The 25,569-nt window shown below is 49.7% G+C and overlaps 1 protein-coding gene across 1 annotated transcript in view; it reads right to left on the bottom strand.

Moving 5' to 3' along the window:
- LOC138467423 (ras-related protein Rab-4A) overlaps positions 1 to 25,569 on the bottom strand; it is a 693,758-nt gene that overhangs the window by 134,973 nt on the left and 533,216 nt on the right. The window contains exon 5 of the mRNA XM_069607381.1: positions 23,113 to 23,267. Within this exon, the coding sequence (XP_069463482.1) occupies positions 23,113 to 23,267 (155 nt within the window). The remainder of the gene's footprint in view (positions 1 to 23,112; positions 23,268 to 25,569) is intronic.

Raw genomic sequence — 25,569 nt, 5'->3', positions numbered from 1 at the left:
TGTAGGGAAAAAGGCTCTGATCTAGTCCCCAATACGGGGACACCTGTACAGTATGGAAGAAAGGGTACGGCACACTAGGAGTACAGTAGTCACTATGGTGAGTAACCAATTCCTATCTTCACTGTTGGAGAAATTAACATTACCCATATCAAGCACTGTCTTTGTGAGGACTACATCACACTGCTTCTTACACCATATCTGTGAAGACCTTACCACCCCCCTCTCAGCACCTGTTTGAAGACCTCAATATCACAGTAATCGATCCAACTATATAGCTACTTCGATATTATAGATACCACACACCATCTCGGATGGGACTTCATTGGCACAATCATTGCACACCCCTGCTGTATGACAATGCATTACTTACCGTAAAAGCATTTCTGATGGTTGTATCTGCTTAGATTCACATGCTGTGCATAGGTCCGACATCCTGTGGTCACTGCGGAGTATTGCATTTTGTTTTTCGTAGTTGAAAAGGGGACGTCGACAAGGCGTGTCTGTAACACTATCCCTATAGTGACGTGCGTTGTACCCATAATCCCTCACGCGTCGAGGTCCCTCTGTTTGTATTTTTCTGCCCTGAGGGAGCCTTCTAGACGTGAGTGAGTACAGAAAAGAGAGATATAGAAAAGGATGTCTATGTTCCTTCCATCCGAGCGGGGAGGAAGGGTGGGCGCATGTGAATCTAAGGAGATACAACCATCAGAAATGCTTTTACGGTAAGTAATGCATTGTCTTCTGATGTTTGTTAATCTGCTTAGAATCACATGCTGTGCATAGACTAGCGAGCAGTACCCGGAGTTGGAGGTGGGTTGTGAGAAGGAACAGTAGAGAAAAGATGTCTTAATACTGCTTGTCCCACCTGGGAATCAGATCTAGAGTGGGCATCTAGACAGTAGTGTTTTGTAAAGGTGTGTACAGAACTCCAGGTTGCCGCTTTGCAGATGGACTCAAGGGGACCATTTGCAATGAATGCTATGGATGCCCCAGTGCCTCGAGTAGAGTGTGCTCTTGGCTTGAAGGGTAGTTCTCTCTTAGCAAGAGTGTAACAGACAGTGATGCATTGTACAATCCATCTAGATATAGTGGATTTTGAAACTGCATCTCCTTCTCTTCCTGCTGCCACCGAGACAAAGAACTGATTAGTCTTTCTCAGTGGACTAGTTCTCTCCATGTAAAACATGACAGCTCTGCGCACATCAAGTGTATGCAGGCTTTTTTCTCCTAGATTTGAAGGATTTTGAAAGAACGTTGGTAGTTCTATAGACTGGTTGACATGAAATTTGGAGATGAATTTCGGTGCGAACCTTGGGTGTGTGCGTAGAACCACTTTATCCTTGTGAACTGTTACAAAGGGGTCTAAAACCGAAAGGGCCTGTAGTTCACTTACTCTCCTAATGGAGGTAATAGCTATTAGGAAAGCAGTCTTAAGAGTGAGATCTTTAAGAGTTGCCTTGTGCATGGGTTCAAAGGGTGACCCCATGAGCCTGGTGAGTACCACATTTAGATCCCAGCCGGGAGCTGGGTTTGCTATTGGAGGGTGTATTCTCTTTACCCCTTCCATGAAGGCTTTGATTACTGGGATCTTCCACCACGATACTTTGAGTTGTGAAGTGGTGTAAGCAGAAAGCGCTGCCAGGTGTACTTTAATAGAATTGAATACTAGACCCGAGTCCAGTAAATGGGTCAGGTACAGAATAATTTGTGTGGGAGAGCAGTCAACGGGGTTGATACTCTTCCCTCTACGAGTGTTAGGCTTTCTGGCCTCTCTGAGGCCTCTCTGAGGATGTCCATGCACCTCTGTGGAAGTTGTAAATGTCCAAATTCTATGACTTCAGGAGCCAGGCTGCTAAGTTCATGGTCTGAGGGCATGGGTGCAGTGTCCTGCCCCTGTCTTGTGACAGCATGTTGTACGGGCAGGGCAGTTTCACTGGAGGAGATAGAGACATCTTCAACAAGTGAGCGAACCATGGCTGTCGGGCCCACATAGGGGCCACCAGTATCATGGTAACTTGTTCCTGGTGCATCTTGTGCACTATCTTGTTGAGAAGGGTAGTCGGGGGGGGGGGGGGGGGGGGGGGGAAGCGTAAACAAATTTCCCTGACCATGGAATCGATAGACCGTTCCCCTTGGACTGCTTCTGGGGGTACCTGGAGGCGTAATCCTGGCATTGAGAGTTTTCCAGAGTTGCGAACAGGTCTATTTCTGGGAAGCCCCACTGTGTGAAGACGTCGAAGACGATGTCTTCTTGTAACCGCCATTCGTACTCTACGGGCAGGGGGAAGTCTCTGCTGAGTTTGTCTGCTAGCAGATTGAGTTCCCCTGGTACATGTTGTGATAGTAGGAACATGTTGTGTTGGAGAGCCCACTTCCAGATGTTCTGGGACATCTTGGACAGTCCTGGAGAGTGAGTGCCCCCTTGCTTGTTGAGGTAGTACATGGCTGTGGTGCTGTCTGTGAGGACCATCACTGTCTTTCCTTGTAGGTGTTCCTGAAAGGCTTTCAGTGCTTTGAACACCGCTAGTAGTTCCAGCGGTGTTCAAAGCTCGGAGTCCACGCTCCGTGAGCAGTCTGATGGGATAGGTGAGCCCCCCATCCTGTAAGGGATGCGTCTGTGATTAGAGTGGCTTCCACTGCGGGTGTGGCAAAATTTTTCCCTAATAACAGGTTTTCTTTTGTCCATCACTGTAGCGAGAGAACCAAGGCCTGCGATACCACCACTAGATCGTCCCAATGTCCGCTGGCCTGACACCACTGGCTGTTGAGCCACGCTTGCATTGGGCGCATGCGCAGGCGCGCTTGAGGTACCAAATAAATACATGACGCCATCATTCCTAGCAAGCGCATTGCTTTGCGTACCGTCACCTCTCGACCTGCCACATAATGGGGGATCTGAAACAGCATGTTTTGGACCCTCTCGTTGGAGGGGAAGACGAGGCCGTCCTTTGTTCGAATTAGAGCCCCTAGGAATTGTTTGATTTGGCTGGGGTCTAAGCTGGACTTCTTTTCGTTGATGGAGAAGCCCAGTTGGAACAAAAGGTCTACGGTCTTTTGGGTATTGGAGAAGCATGTTTCGTAAGAATCCCCTGTTATGAGCCAGTCGTCGAGGTAAGGGTATATCGGGATGGATAACCTGCGTAGGTGGGCCGCTGCCACTGCCAGTACCTTCGTGAATACTCTTGGTGCAGATGCTATCCCGAAGGGTAGTACTCTGAACTGGTAGTGTTTGTTCTCTATCTTGAACCTGAGGTATTTTCTGTGCGCTGGCAACATTAAAATATGAAAGTATGCATCTTTCATGTCCAGTGTTGTCATGTAATCCCCCTGTGATAACAGTGGGATTACTTCCTGCAAGGTCACCATACGAAACTTTTGGGGTTTGACAAACTTGTTCGCTGGGCGCAGATCTAATACAGGGCGCATGGTTAAGTCCTTTTTGGGTACAAGGAAGTACACTGAATAAATACCTTCTGTTACCTGAGATAGGGGGACAGCCTCTATAGCTTCTTTTTTCAGTAGCTCTTCTACTTCTTGTAGAAGAATGGTGAGGTGTTCCGGTGTCATGCGTCGGTTCCGTGGGGGTCTGTACTTCGGGGAACCGTTGAATTCGATGTAGTATCCGTGGGCTATGGTGGATAATACCCAGCCGTCTGACGATATTCCCTCCCATGCTGAAAGGAACAATGTTAGCCGGCCCCCGACCGGTGATGCATGGGAGGGGACCCGAATCTTCGGGTCATTTGTTGGTATTGGGCGTGGAACCTTTGGGGCTGGAGCCGCGACCTCTTCCCCTGCCACGGCGTTGGCCTCTTTGACTGAACTGGGTGTTGTTACCCTGGTTAGAGGGCCAGTTGGTAGCAGAGTAAAATTGCTGTTGGTTTTGCTGCTGGTTTTGGCCACGAAAGGAGCGTCTATTGCCATAGCTGCGTCTGTTAGGGGGCCTAGAAATTTGGTTAAGAGTTTTGATGGTATCAAACTCTTTCTTCGCATGTTCTAGGGCCTCATCAACTGCTTTCCCAAACAGATGTGTTTCTTCTATGGGCTTATTTATCAGGGAAGCCTGGGTTTCCGGCTTAAATCCCGAATTGCGCAGCCAGACATGGCGTTTGAGAAGTGTTCCCTGAACCAGGGAACGGCCAGCCGTCTCTGCGGCATCTAAGGAGATCTTTACGATGCCCTGGTTTACAAGAGTTCCCTCTGATATTGTAGCTAACAGGCGTGAACGCAGGGGTTCTGGTGCGTCCTCTGCTTCGCTGCGCAGCTTGCTCCACTGTGCATCTGCATAGCTAGCTAGTAGGGAATTGTTATTTGCAATCCTAGTTGAAAAGGCGGCGGACGTCGTGATTCTCTTCCCAAGTGCGTAGAGATTTTTGCCCTCTTTGTCAGGTGGTGCCTCACTAGTGGATAGTGGTACCCCTGCTCTTTTCCTTGTATATGTAACTACGAGGGAGTCCGGAATAGAATGGCCTCTGATGTACAACGGGTCAGAGGGCGAAGGGCTGAAGAGCTTTTCTATCCGAGAGTTGACCCCTCTGACTAAAGCAGGATTGGAAAGGGAAGGAGTTATTCTTCTCTTTATAGAAGCCAGGAGCGGAATAGACTGACTAACAGGGGCTTTTTCTTTAATAACTTTCTCTACAAAGTCTATGTCAGGAAGAGTCTCCCCTGTGTCTATTTCAAAATGCGCTGCTGCCTTGCGCAATAGTGCATTAAGTGAAGGTTGGTCATCGATGGGAGAGGTGTTTCCAATAGGTGAATCCTTGGGAGGAGAAGGGTGAAAGACATCAGGGTCTGAGTGCAGTGATGGGGATTGCCAAGGCTGCGAGGTAGCTGTATCTTCTTCGAAAGCTCCTGCACTAGTGTAAGGATCTTCTTCAAACCCCTCTTCCTCATGTTCTTCCTCTCCACCCAAACACTCATCATCCTCCTGGAGGTATTGCTCCTCTTCCGTGAGGTCATATACGTCTGTAGAAGGGGGAAACAGCCTAGGAATTTTGACCCTAGGGTCATCCTGGGGCCATTCTCTTAGTCCTTTGGGTGTGGGTGGGTTTTGGTTTCCCAAAAACCTTTCCATTTTCTCCATACAAGAATGGAGTCTTTCAAGGGTCTCATGGGGGACCCCTGAATAGTCTAGAGGGGGCAAATCAGTTTTTTCACCTTCAAAACGCTTGTAACGCTCCCACAACGTCGAAGAAAGGTTTCCGTCGCCATCTGAAAAGCCCTCCGGTAGTTCCGAAGTGCCCTTAGATGAAAGGGGCACTTCCTGGCTACTCTTATGCTTTTTCGGCATTTCTATAGCTTTTTGTGCGGTATTCGACGTTTGTTTCGTCGTCTGCTTACGTGTGTCTTCGGAAACAATTCTCACCAGGCTCTCGACAACGAGTTTGTCAGTAGAGGACTCTGGTGTCGACGTTGCCTGCGTTACGCGTTGTTCCTGGACGGCCGCTCTATGGAGCGTTACGTCGGATGATTTTGGGGTAGCCCCCGTGTTTGATGAAAGCCCAATCGCTGGTCGTGGCTGCGTTTGCGGGTGGGGCTTGAGACCCTTACGGTCTGAGGTAGACGCCGGAGTGCCCTGCGTCCCCTTCGGCGCTGATCGATCCTTCGTCTTTGACGAAGAAGAGCCGTGGGTTGTGTGCTTAGGCCTATGGGGTCTGTGTGCGTCCTTGTCGCCGGGGTGTCCATCCCCATGAGCAGGCCGTGAGCCGAGCCCGTCGGGGCCGGGGACGGACGTCGAGGAGCGCGAGCGCTCCTTCTGGGGGTTAATGACTTCCGTAACGGACGTCGAGTTATCACCCTCCTCGTCACTTTCTGTAACAGCGGCGGCGGGTGAGGAAACGGACTTCGACATAGCGTAGTCCGCCCACCTCTTAACTTTGCGTTCTTTAAGAGTTCTTGGTTTCAAGAGCTTACAGGCCGCGCAGCTGTCCTCCTTATGATCGAGGGGCAAGCAACGATTACAGAGCTTGTGTTTGTCCTTCCAAGTGTATTTGCCCCTACAGCGTGGGCAAAACTTAAAAGGTGTCCTCTCCATAGCTGAGGCAATAATAACTGGTGATAACAACCCCAAGGGAAAGATAGGGGAGAAAGAAAGACATTCTCAAAGAGAAGATAAAAGTTCGAACCCCCACTCTCCCTACTGTATGTTGGCCGGCGAGGTCAGGCCACGTGTTCGGCAGCGCCGAAGGATCTCCTCCGTTTCTTCCCCTCTGTCGAAAACTTGCTCGGCGGAGAAACAGCTTCACAGCTAACGTCGAGGGGAGGGATCTTTAACAATATAATAAGTATAATTAAGGACCGAGGTCCGTAGTAAGTATTTTGCAATGTCTCTCTAGGAGCTCCGCGTAAGGCGACCAGAAGCTGGGCGGAAAAAAACAATCTGAGGGACCTCGACGCGTGAGGGATTATGGGTACAACGCACGTCACTATAGGGATAGTGTTACAGACACGCCTTGTCGACGTCCCCTTTTCGACTACGAAAAACAAAATGCAATACTCCGCAGTGACCACTGGATGTCGGACCTATGCACAGCATGTGATTCTAAGCAGATAAACAAACATCAGAATTTATTATATTTCTGATAGCGCAAACCTAGTTCAAGAGCAGCGTGTGCCAGAATTCGGCTTAGCATATTATATAGTAGCGCAGTTCTGTTGGTGGAGGGAGAGAGGGATTTATATTCATCCGGCAGGTATTGTTGAAAGAGCCACATTTTTTATATTTTGCAAAACTGCAGAGCTGTAAGGACTATACCACCACCCTCATCACACAAAATATCACTAGGGGCTTAAATAGCACAATCATCACATACACTGTCTTTAAATACTTTACTGTCTCCCTCCTCACTAAACACCCCTGTTGGGATTTAAAAAATGTTTACCTCACACAATGCCTACGGTCGCTTAAACATCTCTTTTGGACATTAATTTACTCTTCAGACTCATAACGCACCATACATATGGAGACTTCAACATTGCTATATTCTCACACCATCTAAAGCTATGCTTATCACACACCATTTCTGTGGGGGCTTTAGTGGAATGATCATCACACACTACCTGTGTAAGGACGACACATATCGATCACACTCAATCATTGTTGTAACTTAAAAATCTCTGAACAACTTCACCACCTTGGCAGGAACTCCAATGTCATAGTTAACATACCATCTTTGAGTGGACTTCAATAGTACCATCAACACAGACTATCTTAATGAGGACGTACCAACTTCCTCCCCCACTAACTACTAAACACCTCTTCTGGGACTCAAACATTTCTAATACCACACACAATATCTACAGTTACTTAAACATCTCTTCTGGATATTCATTTTACTCTTCACTTATCACACACAATCCACGTGCAAACTTCATCACCTCTATTTTTGTGCACCATCTCTTTGGGGACTTTAAAGCCATTATGATCACACACTAAGTCTGTGGGGACTTAAGCTGCACAAGCATCACACGCCACTTCTGTAAGGACTATACCATACCCACCATCAACTCGCTCAAATGTTCTGACTCAAACATCTCCAGCAACTACACCATCTCGGTCAGGACTGCAATGTCACAGTCATCACACCTTCTCTGTGGGGACTTAAATATCACAATCCTCACACTTCATCTCTAAAAGGACTTTAAAATCTCCTGCCTCACTCATCCCCTCTGTTGAGACTTAACATTTCTAATATCCCACAAAATATCTGTCACCATTTAAACATCTGTCTGAGCTTAACATCACTCTACATCATACACCATCCATATGGGGACTTTAAAACCACTATATTCACATGGGCTCTCTGTAGGGACTTTAATGTCACTATCACGCACCATCTCTACCGGGACAATAATCCCGCAATCATCACAGACCAGCCCTATGAGGACTTTAAAACCAACTTCATCATGCAACACAACATCCCTGTGGAGACATACATCTCACGGTCACAATAAATTATCCCAAGGTAGGCAGTAACATCTTTATAACCTACTGCTCTTGTGGAGAAGGTCTATTCTAGTGGTCGAAATGGTGTCTATGGAGTCACAAAACCTAAATCTAAATCACACAATTTCCTCTCTGTGCCACATATTGTGATCCTAGGCAAATCCCAGTCAAATTGTCTGTCTCACTTATTTTAATTTCTGAAACCCAGAAGCACATGGACGACACACATGCAAGCCAAATTAAGTGTCTTTAAGTAAACATGCATATGTGAATTATCTGTCAGAAAATTCAAAATCATTAAAATGCATTCATTGAGACCCCACTAAGATTCCTAAAATTGCATCTATATGGAGAGATAATTGTGTGTTGTTGTAAAACATGTATGTTTACATTTGAAAATGAATGCACTGGATTCCAAAACAGAGTAATGATGCAAGTCGAAACAAGGATAGTAACACATGTTCAAGTCCCCACGAAGATGGCGCCATACACATGAAGGAACAATTGTTTGCAAATTTGAATTAAGATCCTTCATTTTTCTAAACAGGTTTCTGTTATTAACATATTTTAAAAACATTGGGAAAGGTTAGTCCCCACAAGGCTTGTTCTCACATTCCCAACAAGATGGGGGGGAAAAGAGACAGGAACGAGAGCGAGCGAGAGATTTTTTAGAAAATGTACATGCTACACAGTCTCCACACAGGGCATGACCCCTAATTGATCGGTTGTTCCACATAGAAAAATTATCAACAATAAGTGAGGCTCTGACCAATTGTTGTTTAGAACTCTTGCTTTTTTTTTTTTAAATATCTTTTTATTAAAGGTCGTTGCAGGTACAATGGCTCGCTCCAAACATCACATCCAAAATATCATACATTGGCACATCTTACAATCTCAGAGACGGTACATATTTACATAGCGTTTTAATTGTCTGAAAGCAGTTTGCATAAATATGCTCTGAATGGGCCCCAAATGTCTTTTGGCCGGCTCATTGTCGGCTGAGTCAGTACATACTGTTCCTCATATTCGTTGACGTATGTCAGTTCTCGTAGACAATTGTTCATGCTCAGAGGTGTGGGACTTTTCCAAGCCTGCAGGATACATTTTTTAGCAACTGCACATGAAACATTAAAGAGTCTTCTAGTCTTTTCAGAACACTTCCCAATATCGCCAAAAAAATATTTTTGCGGGGTCAAGTATGGAGATATTTGTGTGATGTCCGCCAGCAATTCAGCCACCATCCCCCAGAACCGTAACAGCTCAGGGCAGTCCCAATACATATGGAAGGGCCCTGTTATGAATGAATACAATACTTCAATGTTTAACAATCAAAGGTGTTCCGTGTAAGGAAAACATAGAAACGAAGTTCTCTCACCTGGGGGTTGGAGCAGAAATAGCAGCTGAATATGTAGGAAAAAGGATACCCAGATGGAGATTGATCTCTGTTTCTATCTTCAGATGACAATTAGAATTCCCCCCGAGAAACACCCAATGACCTGGCACAAAGGCCAGGGCAAAGGGAGGTTCCCAGGGAAACCCTCTTGGGGAATAAAACCCTGTGGAGCTGCTATAGAGCGTAGACTCCTGGAAACGTCCCGTAGAATTAGATTACGCTATCCCGGGAGTGTGGTGATGAATAGGCGTGTTTTTAAAGGATTGGATCCAGAGCGGAAGTGTCAGATTGGCTGAAGGGAAACAGCGAAACAAAGTGATTAGAATTGGTTCTGCCTAGTACTGGAAAAGACACTTCTAGAAGCGGGTCTCTTACCAAGGGATCTGATGGTAACAAGATTTAGAAATGAAAGTAACCGAAGATCCGGTATGATCTGAAAGACTGGGCACACTGGATAGTGCAAAACAAAGGAAAATGATGAACAAACACCGAGGAGTAATTGGAAGCAATCTACACACCGAGAGGAGAGAACAATAGTTATCCAGAAAAATCGGAGACCCTCTCTATCTTGATGGATGACTGAGGTTCAGAAGGGATGAGAGCACAGGGCGTTGGATCTGGATGACGAAAACCGAAGAGCAAACTATGAGCCCGCAAGATAAGAAACCAAAATTCCCATAAATGCTTCCAGAGAAACGGATGCCTACCAAAGGAAACCCTAGTAAACCACACCGGTCGAAGGTGGATGCAGGAACCAAATTCTCCCAAAGCGAGTTGCTTGGGCAGCTCTGATAGAACACCGGAAAGGGAAGGCAACAAGGCGTCCTAAAGTAAACACACACAAACAACAACAATGACCAATACAGTTTCAATGGTAAAGTGGCAATAGGAAAATAAACCCAAAGGCAAGCCTGAGTAGAAAGAGGAAAGGATTCCCTGACACAGACTCACGTAGCGTTCGCCAGCTCCTTGGAGAGTAGCAACGCGTCCTTGTCTGGGATAAGCAGGCTGATAAACTGTCGGCACGTCGACCCGGAAACGTTGCAAGGCATTTTGGGGCGCGGCGACTAGACTGCTGCACATACTGCAGTGGTCTGCAAGAGCCGCCATGTTGGAGTCAGGCGTGTCTGCGAGAGCCGCCAAGTTAGAGTCAGGCATCACGTTATCAATAACGCAGATAGTCGTGACAGGCCCTGCTTGTGGGGTACCGCATTTAGGACATTCGCTCGGGGAGTCCGGTGAAAATTTAGCTATTTTAGACGGCGTGAAATGTAATCTATTTAAAAGTTTGAATTGTATATGATGTAGTCCTGCATTAAGCGATACTTTTTTGGTGAGTGCACAGTATTTTACCCATTTCTCATCTCGTATAGTCATCTGTAAGCATGGGTGTGAAAGTGGCTCATCAGGGAAGAGCGGCCATCTCGCCTGGAACGCTGATCTCATTCGGTAGTACTGGAGTGTCCGAAGTGGTCCCCTCCCCATGGCCCTCGTGATATCTTTTAAGCTTACGAATGTCCCTTCTATGAACATGTCCCCCACCACCATTTCCCCATTAGGGTCCCACGCTTCCTGTATGTCTGTATTGAACGTGGGAGGGATGCCGGGAAAATTCCACAAGGGAATTTGAGGGTTGTAGGGTTTTTCCAGTTTGAGTCTCCGGCATATTGCCCCCCACGCTCGGACAGTGCAGCTTGCTGGGTCATATTCGCACATGTCTCTATGTCGTGGATCAAAGATAATTGATCGAATGTCAGAGGGTGCACCTGTGCGTGTTTCTATCCATGCATGAGGTGCGTTGTCTATATCATCATACCAATAGCTCGCAAATTGTGCCTGCGCGACCAGATAATAAACTTCCAAGTCTGGGGCTGCTATGTCTCCGGAGCTGTATGGCTCCACCATCTTCTCCCACCCCATTCTGGCAATCTTTCCGTTCCAAAGGAATGTGGTTACCATTGATCGCAGCCTGGCCATATCGGGATATTCACAAACAGATAAAGTAGCTTAGGAAGGATGATCATTTTAAGTACTGCTATTCTGCCATGAAGTGAGATGGGGAGGCGTCTCCATATTTGTAGTTTCACATTTATTGATTGTAGTGCCCTATCGTGATTGTCAGCAAACAGGGACTGTCTGCTTCTGGAGACCAGTACACCCAGGTATCTAATATATCCCTCCGACCATTTAAGTCCACACATTATCTCCGGGTATTTAGTGGAGGGGATAAGTGGAAACATTTCTGATTTGGTATTGTTCACCGTATAGCCGGAGTAATCAGCAAATTCGTGTATGTCTGCCATTATGGGTACAAGATTTTTGTCAGGTTCACGGATATATAGTAGCGTTTCGTCCGCATAAAGTGAAATCAGCTGGTAGAGCCTTTCATAACTATACCTTTATCTTTGTGTCGTAATCTAACAGCAGCAGCCATGGGCTCTATCGTTAGGGCAAATAGAATTGGTGAAAATGGACACCCCTGTCTGGTGCCTCTCCCCAGTTCAAACATGTCAGACATGGTTCTGTTGGTACATACTCTAGCCCCGGGTCTTGTATGCAGTAAACGGACATATCCAATAAAATTGGGTCCCACCCCGAACTCCTCCAACACCAAGAAGAGGTACTCCCACGAGACGGAGTCAAACGCCATCTCGGCATCAAGGGACAGCGCAATCGCCTGCCTGCCCAGATCAATTTGTGGCATGATCCCAAACAACCTGCAGAGGTTTAATGCGGTAGACCTCTGGGGAATAAATCTGTTTTGGTCCGGGTGGACCAGCGTGGGCACTATAGGTAGCATAAGGTTCGCCATGACCTTTGCAAAAAATGTTGCGTCGGTGTTTATGAGCGAAAGGGGTCTGTAAGAAGACATATCCTGGTGCGGGCGTCTGGGCTTGGGCAGCACTGTAATTATGGCTTCCCTCATTGTCGGGGGCAATATGTACTGTTCTAGGGCTTCCTCCCACGTCCTGAGCATAATAGGGGCTAGTTCCTCATGGAACTCTTTATAGAATTCGGCCCCCAGCCCATCCGAGCCCGGGGCCCTACCCGATGTGAGATCTTTGATTGCCTCAGCGATTTCCTCTATCGTAACAGGCTGTTCCAGAGCCATTCTATCTTCGTCTGGGAGCGTCGGGAGACTCAGTGAGGCCAAATATTCTTTTATCTCAGTAGGGGTTTTCCGGTCTCTGTTCACGTATAGCGTTTTATAGAATTGGACAAATTCATCATTGATACCCTTTTCGCTTGTGATCATTACATTCGGTGTTGTTTGGATGGCGGCTATCGGGGTTATATGTCTTTCATTTCTAATCAAGTTGGCTAGCATCTTTCCTGCCTTATTTCCATCTCCATAGCGGCGTGCCCGTGTGGGGGCTGCGATATACCGTATTTCCCTTGTAGCCAAGTTGTTGAAGTTCCTAAGGAGTTTGTGGATTTCAGCAAGGGTGTCCCTTTCATGAGTGCGACTATAGATCTCTTCCAGTTCTTTTAGTTCCCGTTCCACCCCCTCAAGCTCCCGTCTCACACCTCTCAGGAGGCCCGTTGATTTGGACATGAGGATCCCTTTAACACAGACCTTAAATGTTTCCCACACCGTGGAGACCTGATCCACCGTCCCCAGATTATCTACAAAAAAGTTGGTTATTTCTTCATGTAGGGTCTCGACCACGTTCACATCTCCCAGCAAGCCCCCCGGCATTCTCCATCTCTTCGCTGGTCTGGGGACATCTTTGAATACGAGGCCTAGTAGGACCGGAGAATGATCAGATAGTGTGCGGGGTAGGATCGTGCAGAGTTGTAGTACGCTCGAAATATCCGAGGATATAAACCAGTAGTCTATGCGCAATTCGCTGTCATGCACGGATGAGTAATATGTATATCGTCTATAATCCGGGTGCAACACCCGCCATGCATCTATCAACGACAACTGTGGAAGGAGTTGACTCAGAGTTACCGCCGCTTTCGGGGGCTCTCACCACATTGGTTGACCTATCCAGCACAGGGTCGAGTGCAACATTGAAGTCGCCGCCCCATACAATGGTTGCTGTGTCGTGTTTATTAAGAATTCCAAATATTTTCAAATAAAAGTCGGGGTCATCTATGTTAGGGACATAGGTGTTAACCAGGGTTATTTGTTTGCCAGCCATCTCCCCCCACACCAACACATATCTATCCATTGGATCTGCTTCGTGTCCTTTGGCCCGGATTCCCAGCGCCGGATGTATTAGTGTTATAACCCCCCTGGATTGTGAGGAATACTCTATATAATACCGTAGTTTGCCCCATTTAGCCATTATGCTTGTGTTTACGGCTCCTTGAGCATGTGTTTCCTGAAGTATTAGGATCTGAGGTCCGTGCCTGGCGACATAATTCCCCACTTTTCTTGCTTTCATCAGGTTATTTAGCCCCCGGACATTCCAGGATAGGAACAAGTTACTTACCTGTAACTGTTGTTCTCCAGCATGGGTCTGGCATGGATTCACATGCTCATGAATATTCCCCGTCGTCAGGCTGGGAATCCTCGGTAAAGAAAAAATCAGTATCAGTTTCGTTTCTGATCTGTCTTTCCTAGTAGTAACCAATCACTGATCTCTGCGTCATACTGACCACAGCCAATGACTGCCCTCTACCTAAGCCCCGCCTCTGGCAGCCATCTTCAGATTTGGTAGCACGTGAAGTGGCAGTATGAACAAGTGAAGAGCCGCAGAGGGGTAGGCGGGAGGGTTCGCATGTGAATCCATGCCAGACCCATGCTGGAGAACAACAGTTACAGGTAAGTAACTTGTTCCTTCTCCAGCATGCGGTCTGGCATGGATTCACATGCTCATGAATATAAGATTAAATAGCAGTACACACATGCACAACCACGGGGGGTGGTAAAAGGCTCACCATTAAGCAATACAAAAAACTCAACATTAAGCATCTCTTACCTCCTCACCAGGCTCACCTTAAGCGAACAGGTTGCGCAGCACTGCTTGGCCGACCCTGGACTCCTCCCTGGAATCTCGATTGACGCAGTAGAATCTCATGAAGGTGTGCGTCGACCTCCACGTAGCAGCCCTGCAGATGCCCAGCAGGGGCACACCAGATAAGAACGCCGTAGTAGCAGCGATCGCTCTGGTCGAATGGGCTCTCGGACGGCCTGGCAGCGGTCGGTTAGCCAACCGGTGACAGTGCATGATGCAGCCGGAGAGCCATCTGGAAATAGAAGACTTCGAGAGAGCCTTCCCTTGATTCACAGGTCCAAAGTTCACGAACAGCTGTGATGTCCCCCGGAAACTCTTCGTGCGGTCCACATAGAACTTCAGCGCTCTAGCCACATCCAGCGAGTGCAAAGTCCTCTCGGCCGGCGACGAAGGAGACGGGAAGAAAACGGGTAACACCAAGGGCTCGTTAAGATGGAAGTGCGACGGCACCTTGGGCATAAAGGAGGGGTGCGTCCTAAGCACCACCCTCGAGGCATGGAAAGTCAAGTACGGTGCTTTGCAGGATAGGGCCTTGATCTCTCCCACTCGTCGTCGGTAATGGCCACCAGGAACGCAGTCTTCCATGACACAAACTTCATAGGTGCGGAGTGCATCGGCTCGAATGGGGGCCCCATGAGCCTGGTCAGCACCACGTTAAGTTCCCACGCCGGGGCCGGGGCCTTCACCGGCGGGAACGACCGGAACAGTCCTTTCATAAACTCTCACCAGTCGATGGGACCACAGGGACGTCCGTCCTGTGGTTCTGGTATATCTGGAGATCGCCGCCAGATGAATCTTAATGGAGGCATGGGCTAGCCCAGCCTTTGCCAGCGACAGCAGGTACGGCAGCACTTGAGGGGCCGTAATCCGTAGCGGGTTGATCTTCTGTGCTCGGCACCAGATAGAGAACCTCTTCCACTTATGACCGTAGCATTTGAGAGTCGAGGACACCCTGGCCTTTGCAAGAACCTCTCTGTAATCGGCCGGAATATCGTAGCCTCCAAACTCTAGCGCTGCAGGAGCCAAGCCTGCAGGTTCAGCGATGCCGGGTCGTGGTGGAAGATGGCGCTTCCTTCTCTGGAGAGAAGGTCCGCGTCCGCCGACAGCTTGATGGGAGGGGACGTTGACAAGTCCAGAAGGTCCGGGAACCAGATCTGCCTCGGCCACGCCGGTGCGACGAGGATCATCCTGCACTGGGACCTCTTGAGCTGGCTGATGAGTCGAAGCAGCAACGGCAACGGAGGGAACGCATACAGGTATAGGCCGTCCCAGGGGAACGAGACCGCATCGCCCATGCTTCTCGGCTGGGGAAACGTGCTGGTGAACCTCTTGCACTTCGAGTTCGTCGCTGTTGCGAACAGGTCGATTTGGGGTTTGCCCCATCGTCGGAAGAGTTGATCCACCTGATCCTGGCGCAGTTCCCACTCGTGACACGCGCGCAGCTCCCTGCTGAGCGAGTCGGCGATGGTGTTGCTTTCTCCTGCGAGGTGGAAGGGAACCAGGAACATCCCCTGGGCGACCGCCCAGTGCCACAGATCCTGTGCCTCCTTGGATAGGGCTGGGGATCTGGTGCCTCCCTGCTTCCGTATGTAAAACATTGTCGTGGTGTTGTCCGTGAAGATCCGCACCACCTTGCCCTTGAGCGACGGGAGGAACGATTTGAGAGCCCAGAAAACGGCTTGGAGTTCCAGGACGTTGATGTGCAGGAGCCTCTCCTCCGGGAGCCAGAGGCCTCTTGCGTGGAGATCTCCGGTGTGGGCGCCCCAACCTTCCAGGGAGGCGTCCGTCGTCACCGTCTCCTGGTACACCAGCGTCTGAAAGTCCTTGCCCGCCGTGAGGTGTGCTCGAATGCCCCACCACGGAATCGCCCGCCGGAACACCTCGTTGAGGGGGACCCTGTCTTCGAAGGTGCCCGTCGAGAAATTCTTGAAGAGGCCGCATTCGTAGTCTGCAGAGGCGCACCAGGTAGATGCAAGAGGACATCATCCCCAGGAGGGACTTGATGGACCTCACCCTGGCCACGTCCGTGGCTAGCAGGCGCTGCACTTTGCCTAGAATGGTCTTCGTCCGTTCTTCCGACGGGGCCGCCAGGCGCCTCACTGTATCGAGCTTCGCTCCCAGAAACAGGGCCATCTGCAACGGCACCAGGTGGGACTTCGGGTAGTTTATGGCGAATCCCAGGTTTGTGAGTAGCTGGACGGTCCTCGCAGTGTGTTCGACGGCGAGTTCCCTCGTCCTTGAGCGGATGAGCCAGTCGTCCAGGTAGGGGTAGACGTGAATCCCCTGTAGGCGCAGCCGCGCCGCCACTGGTGCTAGGCACTTGGTAAAGACCCTGGGGGCCGACTTCAATCCGAACGGCAGTGCTCTGAATTGGTAGTGGCGTCCCTGGACGACAAACCTGAGGACTTTTGAGGATGGGAACGTGGAAGTATGCATCTTCCAGGTCCAACGACGATAGAAAGTCGCCTTCCTCCAGCTGTCCCAGTACGTGCTGGAGGGTGACCATCCTGAACTTTTGTGATCTGATGTATTTGTTCAAACGACGAAGGTCCAGGATGGGGCGCAAGCCGCCCGTCTTCTTCCTGACGAGGAAGTACCTTGAGTACACCCCGGAGCCCCGGAGCCTCTTTAGGACAAGCTCGATGGTGCCTTTCCTGAGCATCGCCCGTACTTCCAACAGCAGTTGCGGGACGTGACTTTCCTTCCTGGCCACAGGTGGAATGTGAGGGCACTTCTTCAGGAATTCGATAGAGTGTCCTCTTGCCAGGGTATCCAGCACCCAACGGTCGGTGGAGATGGACTTCCACACGTCGACGAAATTCGTCAGCCGGCCTCCCACCGGGGTGCTTCGGTGGGGGCCCGAGATCATGGCCGGTTCAGTCCTGCTTGGAGGTGGTGGCCTTGCCGCCCTGGCCACCTTGCTGACGGCGGCGAGGCGCTCCCTACTTGCCGAGACCCCTGTAGGCCTCCTGAGACGAGGAGCGTGCCGCCTGGCGGTAGGACGACGAGCCACCGCTGGATCCCTTGGAAGCACCCTGTCTGCCTCCGGAGCTCCGAAAGGGCCGTCGTTGCTGAAGGGCTCCTAGGGCGCGGGCCGTCTCCGTGTCCGTTTTTATGGCTTGGAGGGACTCGTCCACCGCCTTGCCGAACAAGTTGCTGCCGTCGAACGGCATGTCCAACACCCTGGTCTGGACGTCCTGACGGAAGTCGGTCGTGGTAGGCAAACACCGTTGCCCAGCTGGCGGAACCCGGTATCGGCAATATCGGTTTCCACCGTTATGGCGTGGTCCGAGGCCACCTCGCCCTCTTGCAGTATTTCCAGGGCCTCGGACCTCTTGTCGTCCGGCAGGAAGTCCAATATGGGGGCCAGCTTAAGCCAGAGCTCCCTGTCGTAACGGGCCACGATCGCCAGGGCGTTGGCCGCTTTGATCATCGTCGCCACCGACGAAATGACCCGCCGCCCCATGGCGTCCAACTTCTTTCCCTCGCCGTCCGGCGGGGAATTCGACGTCGAGGCTCCTGACCCCGTCGCTTTCTTCTTCGCCGCCGCCGAGACGACCGAGTCTGGCATTGGCTGGGCCCTAAGGCACAGGAGAGTGGTTTCGGGGACCCGGTACTTCTTCTCGTACCGGTCCCGTTTAGCTGGTGCCGTGGAGGGGTTTTTGAGAACCGACAGGCCCTCCTCCCAGATGTCATTGATTAGGGGCACCGCGATGACCGTCTTCCTCTTGGCCTCCCGGTGCTGATAGAGGAAACCTTCCTTTTTCTGCTCCTCCGGGCAGAGCTGGAACAATTCGGATGCCCTGGCGATCATGGCGTGGAATGAGCCAATCTTGTCGGGCGGCGAGCCCCGTGCGACGGGAGACCAGTTCCGTCGTCGCCCTCAGAACCTGTCGTCGAGCCCAATGCACCGTCATCTCCCGACTCGTGGGAGGATGAGGAGGGAACTGTAGGCCTTACGGGAGCGAGCGGAGGAGAGGGTTGGGTCCTCCGTCGTTTGTTCTGAGGACTTCCCGACGGGCCAGGTTGCGGGTCCTCCGGCCTGGGCCGTGGGAATCTCGTCCTTATCTCAGAGCATAAGGACTGGATGGCAGACAAAATGGCCGCCGAGCCATCCTGAGGCCTAGGATCCGGCTGCGCCGGAAGGGAAGGCCGCTCTTCCTCACCATTGTCATCTTCCTCGGTTATCTCCCGAGGATCTTCCTGACGGGATCGAACCTTCTCGAATTGGACTTCGAGGTTCCTCACGGCCTTGGTCAGTTCCTCCTCCGAGGCTGACTCCGAGCTCGAGGAGGGCACCGTGCCCCCCCTCGCTTCTTCCATCATGGCGGCCACGACGATGGGCTGAAAAGAGGATTCCCTCCTTGGCGGCAGGGAAACTCTAGTCCCGGAGGCAGTCTCCGCTGGCGGTGTCTCTGCCGGCTTGGCAAGAATCGCCGCGATAGCCTCGATAGAGGCCTTCGCCTGCTGGGTAGGGGCCTTCACCACCTTAGGTGCGTCCCGGGCCTTCTCCTTCGGGGGAGGGGCGACGCCTCGCTCCCCCTCTTCCGAGATCGGACGGGGCTTCTCCCGAAGCTTACCCGGGGTTTCAGACTTTCTCTTCCCCGAACCGGAGCGTTGGCTCGTGGTTGACGGTGCCGGGGAAGGTGCGCCCTGCCTGGCGACCGAAGAGCCCGACCTTTCGGCGCTCCCGGAGCCAGCGGACTCGCGGCGCTTGGCATGGTGTTGGGCCCCCGTCGCCGGGGCGCCCGCACAGGACTTAGAAGCCCGCTCGGACCCTTTCTTCTTCTTCTTCTCACCCGACGAGCCCTTCTCCAACCAGCTTGCGAGACGGGATCGGCGGTCCCTCATGGTCCGCTCCGACAAGTTCTTGCAGAACTGGCAGTCCTTCTCTACATGAGTCTTGTCCCCATGAAGACAGTAGAGGCATCGCAAATGTTCGTCTTCCTTAAACACATTCTGCAGCCCGCATCCAGGGCAGCTGCGAAACAGCTTGGGTCCGGGCGACAAACTCGCATCCTGGGCCATCTAGAAGTAGGCCGCGAATCTTCTGGAATCCTCCAAGAAGTTGATTCGACAAAATAATCACCCTTGAGGGGCGTAGGAAAATCCCGCAACGGGTAGCCGTTAACGGGAGTAGAAATGGTGGAGCTTGAGGCTCGATTAACCAAAAAAATGTGAAAATTCACCTGAAAAAGCACGAAACACGCAGTAAAAGCTCGAGAGCTAAGCTCGAGGACTCCCAACACTTGAACGTGCGGTAAAAATCTGAAGATGGCTGCCAGAGGCGGGGCTTAGGTAGAGGGCATTCTCAACCAACCTGGAACTTCAACCCGCCCCCCCAGGTCCCGAACATGTCCTGGTAGCAGCAACATTTTACAACTTTCCAATTTCCCCGACCCCATCCCCCACCCACATCATCCGCCCCAACTTGGCGATGATCCCTTAAAACTTGCAGGAATTTTCCTATGGGTGCCACGTTGTCGTCACGAGGCCACCAGAGCGGGCTCGCGGCCCGCTTCAAACGTTACTCAGAGCCCCCCAGCGGGAGCAGAATTCTGTTACATATCAATAAAGCAACAACAAAGGATATGTGAGTGTCTTTGTTCAGTCAGCAGGGCCTTGGTCTCCCGCCGTCGGAGGTGATCTTCCGTTTTGGTCCGGCCCACAGCCTTTAGGTGGTAGGGGTATGGTTGCTTCCACATAGGCCAAAGCAGCAGCAGGAGTTTCAAAAAAGTGGGCCCTTCCTCCATACTGAATTCGCATCTTGGCCGGGAATATTAGCGCGTATGGGACCTGTCGTGCTCTCAACAGCCGCTTGACCGGTTCATATGACCTTCTGCTAGCCTGCACCCCTGCGGCAAAGTCCGGGTAGACATGTATGCGGTTCTCCTCATATTGTAGTGTCCCAATTTCTCTTGCCTTTCTAAGTATTGTGTCTCTGTCTCTGTAATTTAACAGTCTTGCAATGATAGTGCACGGCGGGGTCCCAGGTCTCGGTGCGGAGGCTAGTGTGCGATGAGGTCGCTCGACCAGGAATTTGCTCGAAAAGGATTCTGTTCTAAAAAGGGTCTTGAGAAGACTTTCCACTTGTTGTTCAATTGCGCCTTTCCCGAACTTTTCCGAGACCCCCACAATCCATATGTTGTTTCTTCGGGATCTGGATTCTAAGTCGTTGCATTTACTTTGCAACTTATTCATGCCTTTCTTAAGTTGAGCTATGTCTTGATCGTGTCGCGCGATGGTGTCTTCATTTGTGCCGATTCTATCTTCAGCCTCAGTGAGTCTGAGGCTTTCCTTGTCAACTCTAGTTTTCAGTGCTCCAATAGTATTGATAATGTCATCTAGCTTCACATTGATGGATAGGAAGCCATTTTGTACTATAGTGGTTAAGCGATCAACCCTGTCGCCGTTTTCCGCATCAGGGTCAGATGTCGATGTTGTTGGTGGATCTTGTTCATGGCCCACTGTCTGGCTGCTGGTGAACGAGTCCATCGGGCCCTTTTTTTTCCCCGCTCGCCCCCTCTGTTGCCTTCTCTTGTTTCTGCGTGTTCCCCATGGCAGCCGCACCGGTCGGCGCACCACCACAGCCCGACAGGGGTTATAGATCTCGTGGGTCTGTAACGAAGTTCTGTAGGGACAGGACGCCCAAACCGTATCAGGGTGATGTCTATCGAAGGGGCTTGTCCAGACTGGGGTGCCATGCAACCGACGCCTAAGGGGGCGCCAATGCCCAGCCCCCCAGTGTCAGCAGAGGTCGCAGGCGCCTGTGGTCACAGTTGAACTGGTGCAGTTATTAATTCGGCCACTTGCGATGAACTGTGTCCTCCCACGTAAAAAAAAGCTGATGAATGCTTCCAATCGATGTTTAGATAGGCACAATGTCCAACATGGGTAGTTATATGTGGTCACTCATGTGAACATTCAATCTTGGAACCTGGTTAGTGTGCAAGGGTGATCAGCTTGTCCAGCAGTGCAGTAATTAGGGTCGGCGGATATCTCGGCCCTGTGGAGGCCACAGAACACGTCTCCTCCGCTGTGTATTCACTAATTTAAGCCGATCCCCGCTCAGGGCGAGGGCCCCCAGTTCACCGCTGCCCTATTTATGCTTCTCCGACCCAGCGCGTGTGTGCTCCAGCACCGCGCCGCCTAGTTAACAATGGCGCCGAGGGAGATCAAAGCAGGGCCCAGGCGCGGCGCCACCAGATCCAGTCTGCGCTTGTAGCTTACAGTGGGCGCGGGTGAAGATTCCGGGAATGTATAATGTCGCCCTCACACCGTTTAATGCCGGATAACTCACTGTTACGGCAATCCCGAGCCCAGCGCCGCCTCCACTGCCAACCTTCAGGAGATTCTGCTGCGCGCGGCGGGACCCGGCTCCAGGAAAGGAAATTGATTCTTCCCGCTCCCTTATCCACGCCGTTCCTCTCGCTCAGTCCGGGTCGGGGGGAGGATATCACTCTGTCCGACGAAGGCCCGCTTCCCAGCACCCGTCAAGCCCCGAGCGGGGAGCACCAGCTCTAGCCCAGCGGGATCGCCTCTTCGGCTGTCCATGCCGGGCCCCGCCGGGTTCCTGTAGTAGTGTCACCGCAGCAATCGGTCCGCCCCGGGGCCGTCGAGTCAGCAGCACTCGCCCGTCACAGCCCGATTGCTCTGCATCCAAGGGGGGGCCGCTTCTGCCGATCCGCAGCGTCTCCGGGTCCGGCACCGCGCCTTCCACATGGCAGCCACACCTCTCTATGCCCCGCTGGCCCAGAGCGTCAGCGGCGTGGGGCGCAGAGCATCCGGATGTCCTCCGCGGCGCACTCCCTGGCCCAGACCCGCTCCCTCTGTTCAAGCAAATATCTCTGCGTATACTGCACCGCCGCTTCCAGGATTTCTGCCGAGTGTGGACTAGTCCTTAGTACACCTTCTGCGCAGATCTGCTATCCGCGGGATGGCTCCACTGCAGGATTGTTATTCGGATGTCGGTCGGGCCGGAGCTCTCACTTCAGGTGGCCATCTTAGACGTGCGCAACAGCGCCCCAGGCAAATAAAGGTTTTGGGAGCAAAGAGTCAAATGAGTATAAAAGAGGCTTTTTTCAAAATCATGCCGTTCACACAGTACATGACAACTTTTTGCAGATAGATTGATTTGTGTTATAAGGTGAGGTTGGAGAGAGTTCAACCAACTTTTAGGAGTAGAGCTCCTTTCAAATGAGCGTATATATAGTCTTCTGCACTTTGCCAGGGATAGAATCATTCAGAATCAATTGTGCATTGTCTTCAATAGAGGAATCAATTGTGCATTGTCTTCAATAGAGGAATCAAAATATTCCTGCAACAGTGGCTCTACCTGACCTTTAGGATAACCGCTAAAATTACAAAGAAAGAATGATTAGTGGCCAAATAACACAATGTTCGCACTCCATAATGTCTAGTAGAAGCATCTGAAGTTGTGCTGATAGGTGAAGAGGCATTCTATTTGGAATTTACAAATTCTGAACATTCTGCTTGACACCAAGAGGTTCTGTTGGCATTCACATTGATGAAGAATGATGAAATCGGTAAAGTCAGTGTACACCGAAATCATCAAGAGAAATGGGCACTTAAACGTAACAGGATTTTATTGGTTGTGTTGCTTTGATCAGGTTTCAACCATGCAAAACTATGTTTTTTTAATTCACATTTTCTACTCTACTTGTGTAGCAAAGGAATGTTCTGGGACTTGAGCTTCAGGACAAAGCATTAGGTAGCCAGGATTTTAAACAATTTAAACAGTATTCAACAGGATTAAAGAATACAGAATAGTTTATCAAACTTACCATTTTCTTGTGCAAACCTCGAAGCCTCCAAGAAAGTTACTTCCCTATCTGCATCCAGATCCTTTTTGTTCCCACACAATATGATGACAATATTTTGACTGGCCAACATTCTTGCATCTGTCAACCAATTTGTAAGAGCATTGTAGGTTTCTCGGCTGTGGAACACAAAAGGATCATATTTCTGTTCCTTCTGCAAATACCCCAATATTGCCAATTGGATCAACTATAGAGTAATAAGTAAGACTTTACTTTATATTGTTCATCTATATATTTGCTTTCATGCTTTTAAAATAAAATGAATATTCATGTTCGCCACATCACCCCTGTTAAAGCTCTCTGGAAAATTCCAATATAAAAACCAATATCAACTTTACGTTTTAAGGATATATAAAAGGTTACTTATCTGCACCTATAGTAATGCAGCACTGTTATCCCTCCAGAGGTCTTTTACCTTCCCTGTGGCAAAAGCCAATGCATGCCGATATCCATCTGGTGCCATGCCTTAAAAATTCCATTGCCAATGCCCATTGGTCCATAAGCCACAAAGAGTTGAGGACACAGACATATCCCCTGGTGCGATTGATGCAATACTTTAAACAAGAGTAAACCTTTCAAGTTGCAAGCTTCTTGTCAGTCATAAAAAGTCACTCACCCGTTCAATAGTCCACCTGCACACAATACACAATTTCTTACTGACTAAGAGTCAATTATCACCATTCGTTGGCAGTGTTAAGTGCACATTTTGAGGCCCGCTTCATAGCTAGCTCAACATTAACATTAATGTTAATTAATACAGCGTTCCTTCTAAAAACTTGATCGCGTGGCCCACATACAAATTGCAGATCACCTTAAAAAATATCCAGTTCTAAATGACCATCAGTCAGGGTTCCGGGCTGGCTTTGGAACTGAGACTGCGCTCCTAGAACTCAAGTCCAAGTTAATGTCCCGCATGGATCGTAATGAAGCCTCATTACACTTATGCTTCTTGATCTCTCTGCGACTTTCGACCTGGTGGACCTTGAGATCATGGCCACCAGGTTGTACGAAGTCACACATTTTTCCCCCCTTGCATGTAAATGGGTCTCATCATTTCTTAACAACCGTGATAGCAGGGTCATCTGTGGCACGGCAGAATCTGAACCCATTACGATCATCTGCGGTGTACCTCAGGGTGCCTGCACCTCCCCCTGTTTCTACAACATTTTCACAGCCCCCCTATTCGCAATGCTTGACCATGAGAACATAATATTTACCAACTACGCGGATGACACTCAATGTGTAATCCCGCTCTCTGGCTCACACAGCGTACATGAACCTGCCATTAAAACAATCTTTGCCTTAGTTGAAACTTGGATGGTTCACAATAAGCTGGCCCTGAATAAATCAAAAACTGAGCTGCTTGTTATAGGATCCTCACACACACTAAACAAACTTGGACCACAGCATGATAGTTTTCAGCTGGGAGATGAAACTATCATGCCGCTGAAAAAGGTGAAAATGTTGGGGGTGACCTTTGACCAACGTCTGACTATGAAACATGTCAGTAGCTTGGTATCATCATGTGCCTATTACATCAAACTTTTAGTGTATTTAAGTCCCCTTATATCTCAAGAGAACACGTAGACCATCGCCAGAGCGATAATAGGGTCTCCTTGTGGGACTTAAGTCTGATTGCAACAGACTACAAGTATGCCAAAACAGGCATATCAGAACTGTGATATAACTTAAACAGAGATCACGTCACGACTGCAAGACGAGATCTCCACTGGCTGCCCGTAGAGTCCAGAATTTTGTTCAGGACTCTGACCTTAGTACAAAAAATGTAGACTTGGCAATGTGCCTGAATAACTACAACAGCTCCTTATTAAGAGAAACAATACCAGAACATTAAGATCATCAGCACCTACTATTTGTACCGAAATGTCGAACTATCAAAGTGGCCAACTCAGCTTTCTTTTCTATTGGACCGAAAGTTTGGAATGCTCTCCCCCTGGACATGAGATGTATCGAGTCACTTGAGATCTATAAGAAGAGGTTGAAGACTCACCTTTTTAATTAACTTACGTATAGTTTTTATCTGATGAGTATAACTCTTTTTAGCGTTTTTTATGATCTTTGTCTCTGTCTTGTAGCGCCCTCGCACCTTAGGGTCTATGGCTGCGCTATACAAATGTAAGAAAGTAAAGTAAATGTGTGTAGAAACTTTTTGGATGTTGAAGTGGGCTCATCAAACAAAATGGTAAAGTATGTTTGGTTGAAATAAAAGTTGGAGGCCCCTTAGGCAAACATTTCAGAATGGTGTGCAACAATTAATTCCCATGGAATATGTTATTTTATGTTATTGTGATTAATACTGCTGCCATTTTCATTATGCTGAGTCGCTCTGGCGGATCTGAAAAGGAAGGAGGGCTTAGTTAGTGGGATAGAGATGGAAAGCACTAGAAAGCTTTGATTTGC

The sequence above is a fragment of the Ambystoma mexicanum genome, chromosome 4q, assembly GCF_040938575.1.
Source record: "Ambystoma mexicanum isolate Mex_15411 chromosome 4q, UKY_AmexF1_1, whole genome shotgun sequence".
Taxonomy (NCBI): Eukaryota; Metazoa; Chordata; class Amphibia; order Caudata; family Ambystomatidae; genus Ambystoma; species Ambystoma mexicanum.
This window is presented reverse-complemented; position numbering and strand designations above follow the sequence as displayed.